The sequence below is a fragment of the Lactuca virosa genome, chromosome 6, assembly GCF_052849685.1.
Source record: "Lactuca virosa cultivar CGN04683 chromosome 6, Lactuca_virosa_CGN04683_v6, whole genome shotgun sequence".
NCBI lineage: Eukaryota > Viridiplantae > Streptophyta > Magnoliopsida > Asterales > Asteraceae > Lactuca > Lactuca virosa.
In genome coordinates this window covers 23,044,494-23,053,806 of record NC_136431.1, presented here as the reverse complement: position 1 = coordinate 23,053,806, position 9,313 = coordinate 23,044,494, and the positions used below count along the sequence as shown (strand labels likewise).

The window sequence follows — 9,313 nt, the reverse complement described above, 5'->3', positions numbered from 1 at the left end:
TATTTGACCCTAGCATCTTTCATAATTTGTCAAGTTGTATTTACACACAGTTTTTTTTTTTTTTTTTTTTTTTTTGTTCCGGATCATAGAATGTCTTCTTTCTTATCAAACATGATGTTATTTTGGTTGTAATGTAATGCACTCAGTTCAAACATGTTGAAAATCTCAATCCAACCCAACATGTTTAAGTAAACGAGTTGAGATTTTCCAACCCAACCCCAACTTTTTTTTTCTTCAAATTCAACATGTTTAATAAACGGGTTAAATATAGGTTAATCCATTTAAATTTCCAAAAAACATTAAAAATCCAAAAGTCGTTCAAAACTTAAAACTCGAATAATCATTTATGTTTGAAAATAGTACAACTGTAATACAAACACAATTTAAGTGTTCGCAAAACATTATAAATGTTTAATTTTTAAATTCTATGTAGCTTGACTATCATTTTCAGCTTTGATCATATTACACCCTTTTTATCGGGTTTGAGATTGGCTGAGTTTCAATTACCTAATACGATTTTGTGATTATTATGTTCAAGGTTATTTATAAGATGGAAGAGCATCTATAATAGCGATTAGGACTATGTGAGACAGTGAGAGTAACAAAGTAGATGACTAACTAACTAAGATTGTGTGCAATTAGGGTTGGTATGCAACTGTATTATCTATATTTTTATTCTATTTTCAAAGCTTTTAATTATAAAAATAGTGATTACATAGTAATACTTAATAAATATAAATTAAAAACATTAAGAGTTTTAAAGTGCTTACGAATTGAAATCATATTGAACCTAAATCAACCTATTTAGTTAAATTGAAGTTAATCCATTCAATTAAACAAATTAAACGGATTAAAAATCTATTTTTGATTATTCGATTCGATGGGATTGTCAGGTGGGATTGCCAACCCTAAGTAAGACATGTGTTATGTTCGTCTCTTTCACCAACATAATTTAAATAGTGTTATATTTCTGTTTTCGTTTTTTTTACCCAAACTAAAGCAGTACAAAAATTTCACCTCTACGACTTCACTTCAATGAATCACAGATTCCTTCGACACATCTACATCTATAGAATCAACAAACATGTCGTACTACCATGCACCAAAAGAAGATTCGTAAAGTTTCCCCTTCTTCTTTGACCTCATAATCGTCGTTCCCCTTTTTACATCTTCTCTAGCTTCACTCACCTCTCATTTAAAACTTTCTTGTACAACCTATGTCGTTATCATGAAATGGATACAGAGCTTGATGTGAATCCGTTAATGTAAGATTCAGATCCACGGTAATTCCAGCTCCAATGGCGTATATTTAAGTTATTGTCGTTAAAAAGCTTGTAGGTGGACTTTGGGTTGGGTCGATGGGTCTATTTAGGTGTGCATTGGTTTCCTCGTCCCTTCTATTAGCGATGCGCTTCTAACCTTAATTGGTCTGGTTGTGCCTTCGATATTGTTACTTTGAAGAAATTAGAGCGCTCAGAGTAAGCCTACACTCTGTATGTGGGACGCCGCCTAGTTCCCTTGATCGTTTGGCTTTCTTGGGGTCGTTCATCAGTATGTGTGTGGGAAGAAAACGCCTTGTTTCCTTAAATGTTTGGCTTATATAGGCCTGTCAGTGGGACGAGCCTTGTTCCTTAGATCGTTAGGCTTGGCTTGGTTCGTTCATAGATTTGTGAAGAAGCCTTGTTCCCTTGATTGTTCATGGGTCGGTGTGTGGGACGATGACTTGTTCCCTTGAATGTTTTTCTTACATGGGTGGGCGTTCACTGATCTGTGTGTGGGACGACGCCTAGTTCCCTTGACTGTTTGGTTTTCCATGACAAAACCTGGCCAACCTCGCATGCATTGGTTGTCAAGTACCCATGTTCCCTTGAACATTTGGCTTGCATGAGGGTCGTTCACTGGTTTGTGTATGAGACGACACCTAGTTCCCATGATTGTTTGGCTTGCCATTACCAAGCCTTGCCAACTTCGCATGCCCTGTCGTTAAGTACCCATGTTCCCTTGAACGTTTGGCTTGCATGGAGTTCATTAACTGGTTTATGCTAGGACGACGCCTAGTTCCTTTGACCGCATGGCCAAGCTTTGCCAACCTCGTTTGCCTTGGTCGTCAAATACCCTTGTCGAGCACCAATGGGTGGTGGTCCCTATGGTGCCCCTATATACATATTGCACAAAGAGCGTGGTGACATGAATATGAGTTAATTTCCATGAGGATGCATAACACCCAAAACTAAGCCACCACGTTGGGCCGTTTCCCATAGCCTATTATTTTACTAAGTGTATGGAGACAACCTCTTGTCAATATACATGGAAATGAAATTAAGTGGCTTGTTTTAAGGGGGAGAGCGAGTGAAGAATTTGAGTGATGCAGAGTGGATCTTGGCAGCAAGGTCACTCTGTGACTTACAATAGTTCATCGCGTATTTAAGCCGTCTACAAATGATTTTACCATCTGCTTGATGAAAATTATACTTCATGGCAGCCTACACGACTCATTTGTCGCATATGCTTGGCCACGACATGTGTCTTTGACGGCCGAGGCCCCTACTGTTGGTCGACAAACAGGCGGCGGGCACACGCTTCGCTTCTATCCCGAATTCTGACTTAAAGACGTCCGATCATAATCTAGTTCATGGTTGTTTCACGTCACTGACTTTTCAACCAAGTGTGATGACCTGTTGTGTGAATCAAGGGTTTCTTTGGTACTAGGTTGAATTACTATTATGACATTTTCATCAGAATGGTAAAATAAAACTATCTCACGACCGTCTAAACCTAACTCATGTTCCCTATAGGTGGATGAACAATCTAACATTCGGTGAATTCTGATTCACCAAGCGCACGTTCCGTATTAGGGGTTCTATTTTAATTTGATTGTGATGTTGTAGTAATAAAGTCACAACATTTGTAGTTAAATGAATTTCTTTGATGTTATTATGAACTTTTGATAGATGGACAATTTCACATCCAAAGGAAACATATTTTATAAATTTACATATCATTCATATTGGATATCACCATTTTTTTGTCAATTTTCTCATAATTGCTAGTTTTTATTAATCTTAATTTATACTTTTTGTTTCACTAATTTCAATCCAAAGAATGTCACGTTACAATGGTTATATATCATTTGGTGGCCTTCCTTTGTAAATTATACTATATATTAAACCAAAAGTTCTTAGCAATAGTAAAGTTTATGGACTTCACAATTTTACCACCGTATTTTCCTTTTTACACTTTTGTCACAACATATACTTTGTCTTTATACACTTTGCCACCATACTTACACTTTTGCCACAATATATACTTTTGGCTTTTACACTTTTGCCATAATAGTTTTTTATATTGGCATTTTTGGTATCTATATAGAAAATAAATTACAAAAACTATCCTTATAATTTATAGAGAAGGTCATGTTCATTTTTTTACCTTTGAATTTTCGACTTTGACCACAATACTTTTATATGTTGGTAGGTTTAGTCCCTATGTAGAAAATCAATTACAAAAATTGTCTATGTAATTTACATAAAAAGGTCTATGGTCAGTGCCTAATAGAAATTATATATGTAATCGGACATAGATAGATTACTGACGTGCTTCCCCGCGAAGAGGGATAAAGGGCAATTTCTAATTTCTTATTATTTCCAATTATTACGAATTAAGAAAGAAATTATGTATTATTTAATTTATATTTATTAAAATGTAAATATATAATTTATCAGGAATATTATTACCTACACAAATATACCACACCCCACCGGCTCTTGCAAATCCATTTGAAAGGCCACTAATTACATCTTTAAAAACTTGAAAGAAGTGCAAACATATTAATAAATTGTTTACCCCTCGTTCAAAAATAACAATAATAATAGATTGTTTTTTACTTTTAACTTTATTCTACTATTCAATTTACTTTAATATATCTACTTCTATATAATATATTTATATAATAAACATCATTTATTTATGTGTTTAAAATCGATTGTTTTATATATTATAACCAATATTAGCATAACATAAGAAACTTTCTCAACGTTTCTTTCTTTAATTAAATTAAAATAAAATTTTAATATTATCGAATAATTACTTATTATTAATAATAAATAATGTTTTACAAAAGTTGTTGTTGATATGGCAGTGAGATCATTTTTGAAAGACGATTGTTATTGCGCTGATGTAGAATTAATTGCAAACGCTGATGTGGCACAATCGAAATATAATTAAGATTGCACTAATGTGAATGATCTAACACTGCGTTGTATAAGAGGGAGGTGTAATGATTATATGATGAAGTCAAATGCATCAAGATGACCATACTTTCGTCTTCTATCACAAAATGACCATCAACTTCGCTAAAAATGTCTTGTAAATTCGTAATGAAATATTTTCTAACAAAAGCCTGTCCGTAAGATCATTACGAGATGTTATATCTATAAATTCACTTTATGTCAACTCAACTACCATATTTATGGCTTGCGAACGACGAGATAAACTAATTTGCGAGAGGCTGACCCAACTACAACCATTATAAATTTCATGAAATGTGCATTATTAATTTAACAAAATTATCTAAATTTCTTCCTTTTCTGACATATTTTCATTTTAGTACTTTTAATTTAGATAGTTCCACCACAAGGAGGAAAATTGTTGACATCAAAGATCCTCTATAACCTTTGGTACAAGCATCATGCACTTCTGCTATTTATAGACATTCTTTTGCATCGTTATAGTTTTCATAAAGGGATAATGACTTAAAATGGTAATATATTTTTTGATTTGTACACATTTGGTCATTAATTTTTTTTCGTCCACATTTACCGCTTTAACTTGTTAAACTGTACACATTCAGTCCTTGTGACCGGTTACTCCAGGTTAGCCGGGAAAAATGACTTAATAGGGTAATATATTTCTCATTTTATATACATTTAGTCATTAATATTTTTGTACACATTTAGTCCTTAATATTTTTTTGTTTTAAAATAAGTCATTTTTGTTTTTGTATTCATTCAGTACTTATGAATGATATTTTTAGGTTTTTCTCACGACATCTTACGTAGAACAATCATTGATGAGGTGTTTGGGGCTATTGATGCTTACGTCGATCGCGATCTCGACTGTTTGGTTGCGTATGTTTTGTAGTTTGACTTAGGGCTTATGTTCTAAACGTCGTAATTTCTTCAGATGATATCAGATTTTAATGATCTTTATATCCATGTGTTCGTTTTTTGAGTCTATTACAACTTTCGTTAAGATTACTCCCGTTAAAATGTAATATATTTTTACTTACAATTTTATAAATAAAAAAAAACATTCATACATGCATTAATAAAAAAACATATGGATATAAAGATCGTAAATAAAAATATATTACTTTTTAACGGGAGTAATCTAAACGAAAGTTGTAGTTGACTAAAATATGAACGCATGGATATAAAGATCGTTAAAATCCGAGATCGTATGAAGAAATTATGACGTTCAGAACACATGACCTAAGCAACCGAGTAGTCGAGATCGCGATCGACATAAGAATCGATAGCCCCAAACACCTCATCAATGATTATCCTACGTAAGATGTCGTGAAAAAAAAACCTAAAAATATCATTCATAAGTACTGAATGAGTACAAAAACAAAAAAGACTTATTTTGAAACAAAAATATTAAATATTAAATATGTACAAAAATATTAAGGATTAAATATATACAAATGAGAAATATATTACCCTATTAAGTGTTAAATATGTACAAAAATATTAACCACTTGGGTTGTGGTGACTTGGTAAGACATGTGGAAGATATGGTGGATAAACTATTGAAATATGGTGGATAACCTATTGACTTGGTAAGGCATGTGAAATATATTACAAAAATATTAAGTATTAAATATGTACAAAAATATTAACCACTTGGGTTGTGGTGACTTGGTAAGACATGTGGAAGATATGGTTGATAACCTATTGACCCATGTTCAAATCATGGCACTACTCAGCCCTTGTGGTCATGGAAGTTCGTCTGCAGTGACTCCAAGGCATGAGGCAAAGTCTCATGTTTGCAGCGGGGGATTAGTCGGTGCGCGAAAGCTGGCCAGGAAACCCTCGTTAGGGAAGTTCCCTTTCCAAAAAAAAAATTAAGTCATTTTTCTCAGCTAACATGGAATAACCAGTCACAAGGACTGAATGTATATAGTTTAACAAGTTGAAAGTAAATATGGATGAAAAAAAACTTAGTGACCAAACGTGGACAAATTAAAAAATATATTACTCTTTTAATTCATTACCCCTTTTCATAAATTATTCAGATTTCTCCATTTTCTCAATATTACATTAAGGTATCTTCGTGAGTTGGTTATTTGACTTTGTTTGCACATTCAGTAAAAAACAAACAAGACTAAAATTGACGGAATAAAAGATTAAATGAAAATCCGTGAAGCATGTATTAGTAATGTTAATCATATAATTATGCAAAAAGAGAAAAATAAAACTTGTAAACCATGTAACAATATTTCGTGAACTTTTTTGTCAATTCGTGAATGCCTATCAATTACCAAGTTAAAGATGTATACATATTAAATAAAATAAAAAATCATTTTTTTAATTCTATGTTCATTCAGTTGGTTTTTTACCTAAGATATAAAATATGAATTTGTGCTTAAAAGATATTTATGCCATGGCTTTCTTGATAGATAAACGAAAAATTCGAGAAACAATCAACAATGGCATTCCTCACTCATTTCCCTGTTGCTCCGATTCATCATCACTCGTCTTCTCTCTTCACCCGATTCTTCCTTTCTCCTAAACCCAAAACCCTCTTAATTTTCGCTACACTCTCTCCGTCTCACTTCTCGTCAACATCCACAATAATACCCTCTCCTTCTTCTTCTCTCGAAACCTTTCAAGAAATTTCACTTCCAGAAGAAACCCCCTTACAGATTGCCCAAGAGAAGCTTTTTATTCCTCCAGACACCGAAATATCTTCCGAAAAACCTCCCAGAATCTTGAGAGGTTCCAACATTGTCCTCAGCAAATACGCTAGAGATGCTCAAATAGTTTCAGCCGAATTCGTGAAGAGCAGTGTTGAAACAGACGCGTGTCCGTCTGATGGGTCGCCGGAGTTTGCTCTTGTTGGGCGTTCTAATGTTGGGAAATCATCTTTGCTTAATTCTATTGTTAGGAGGAAGAAGCTCGCGCTTACTTCAAAGAAGCCAGGTGAGCATACCATGTGTTTGATTTTATGTCTCTGAGAGTGAAAAAACAAGCAAATTACAATTTATACCCGAATGATTCATCAATCGTCTTTTTAGGAATATAGTAGTACTAGTTTGTTGTCTTCCTCCTCCTGTCGGATCAACTTCAGTTATTAGGGTCTGATCCATTGCCCTTCTGATACCTTCATGGCCATTTCCACTAAGTTAAACACTAAGAAGAAGAATTGCATCTTGTTTTCATGTGCTTTTCATTTGTTTTGCAGGGAAAACACAATGCATCAACCACTTTCGAATTAATGACAGTTGGTACTTGGTGGATTTGCCTGGATACGGGTAAGAGTTTTATTAGTAACATCTAAATGTAATTATCCTGCAAAAATATAGTCATTTTTTGTTGTATTTCAGCTTATCAATGATGATAAAGTAGCTTGACATGAAACTGAAACTGAAATTGATTATTGTTTTTACAGATATGCATCTGCACCACATGAACTTAAACAAGATTGGAACAAGTTCACAAAAGACTATTTTTTAAACCGGTCAACACTGGTGTCAGTCTTCCTTCTCATTGATGCCAGCATTCCTGCCAAAAAGATTGACCTAGAATATGCAAGTTGGCTGGGTCAGAATCAGGTACATCATTAAAACATGTCATAAGATAATCACTCGTCTTTCTTCTTATTAACACGCTTTTGTTAATTTGTTTAAGGTGCCAATGACAATAGTATTTACAAAATGTGACAAGAGGAAAAAGAAAAAGAATGGTGGAAAGCATCCGGAAGAAAACGTGCAAGATTTTCAAGACTTGATTAGCAAATACTTTGATGCAGTGCCACCTTGGATTATGACCAGCAGTCTTACAAATCAAGGTCGGGATGAGATTTTGTTGCACATGTCTCAGCTTAGAAACTACTGGCTCAATCATTAGATTACATGTTTTTTTTCTTCATTATTTACTTGTTGCTTTGGTTTACAAATTTAGACTTTAATGATATTATCCATTTGCATTATTCAAGTTTCTCCAAGTAAATACAATATCCAGGGTAAGCAATTCCCACAACAATCCAAAGATATCGTATAGCAAAACATATTAATTTTCATAGCTTAACAAGAGCTTCATTCCAATCAAAACACCCTTTGATTTGTTTAGAAAAACAAACTAATTTAACTTAACCAAATGCAATCCCATTTTTGTTTCCCATTAAACCAAAAATTCATAATTTCTATCTATAACTATAGTGTTAAATGTTTGTTATTGTAATAACATTTTTATTTCTTAATTGTTACTACAATAAACTTGTTTTATTTTTTTAATAAAATATGTACCACAAATTTTTACAATGCAACAACATATCCAGGGAATCTCGTTGAAACGGGATAAAGGAGGTAGATGTCAGCGATTTGCTTCACAACTGGTTACCAACATTTTAATTCTAATTTGGGAATTGTTGGTCAACTTTAATTTTAGGGATAATCAGAAAAATGACCATTTAAAATACAAGTTTATTTCCTTATAATCAAACCATTTGCAAAATTGATCAATATGCCCAAAATGAGTATATTCCGCACATGTTTTGGCTCTTAGTCTATAGTAGAAACTAAATGATTCAAACGTCTTAATGATTCATTGCTGTTTGAAAAGATTGTTGAACTTTTGAATGAGAAAAATAAATAAATTATTTTAACTTTAAAACAAAACCGACTTTAAAGAACACCAGATTGTAACTGAATTCTCAAAAATCTTTCAAAACGAAGATTCACCAAGAACACAGGATCATAAGCAATTAACTTAGTGACAGAAAAAGGTTAAAATAAACTTTTTTTTTGTTGCTTTGCCACGTAGGAAAAAAATTCCCCAAAGTTACTGACTAAGGAGTTCATACATATAATACAAACAACCAAACATCAAAATGAGATCAAACACACGTAAAAATTTAACTAAACCATACCAAATTTTCACCTACATTTCCTGTAATAATGTTGCGACTTTTGTGAATATCTCTCGACTTTAATTTGAAAACAGATTACAGAAACCAGCATTTCAACAATATGAAGTTACAACGTTCTAAAGATTAAAGGCTTAAAAACATAGAGTGCACAATGAAGCAAGAA

General features: G+C 33.1%; 1 protein-coding gene across 1 annotated transcript; it reads left to right on the top strand.

Moving 5' to 3' along the window:
* The first annotated feature begins 6,668 nt into the window (after positions 1-6,668).
* On the top strand, positions 6,669-8,211 carry LOC145118666 (P-loop containing nucleoside triphosphate hydrolases superfamily protein). Its single transcript, XM_079054361.1, has 4 exons — positions 6,669-7,202; positions 7,465-7,534; positions 7,672-7,834; positions 7,911-8,211. The coding sequence occupies exons 1-4, from the start codon at positions 6,710-6,712 to the stop codon at positions 8,127-8,129; spliced, it is 945 nt and encodes a 314-aa protein (XP_078910487.1). The 5' UTR covers positions 6,669-6,709; the 3' UTR covers positions 8,130-8,211.
* The last annotated feature ends 1,102 nt before the right edge of the window (positions 8,212-9,313 follow it).

Bases quoted from the DNA above. Each gene is read 5' to 3' on its own strand.
- LOC145118666 (XM_079054361.1), top strand. From the start codon at position 6,710: ATGGCATTCCTCACTCATTTCCCTGTTGCTCCGATTCATCATCACTCG. The intron at 7,535-7,671 runs GTAAGAGTTTTA...TTGTTTTTACAG, and splicing joins GTGGATTTGCCTGGATACGG to ATATGCATCTGCACCACATG. The intron at 7,835-7,910 runs GTACATCATTAA...AATTTGTTTAAG, and splicing joins GTTGGCTGGGTCAGAATCAG to GTGCCAATGACAATAGTATT.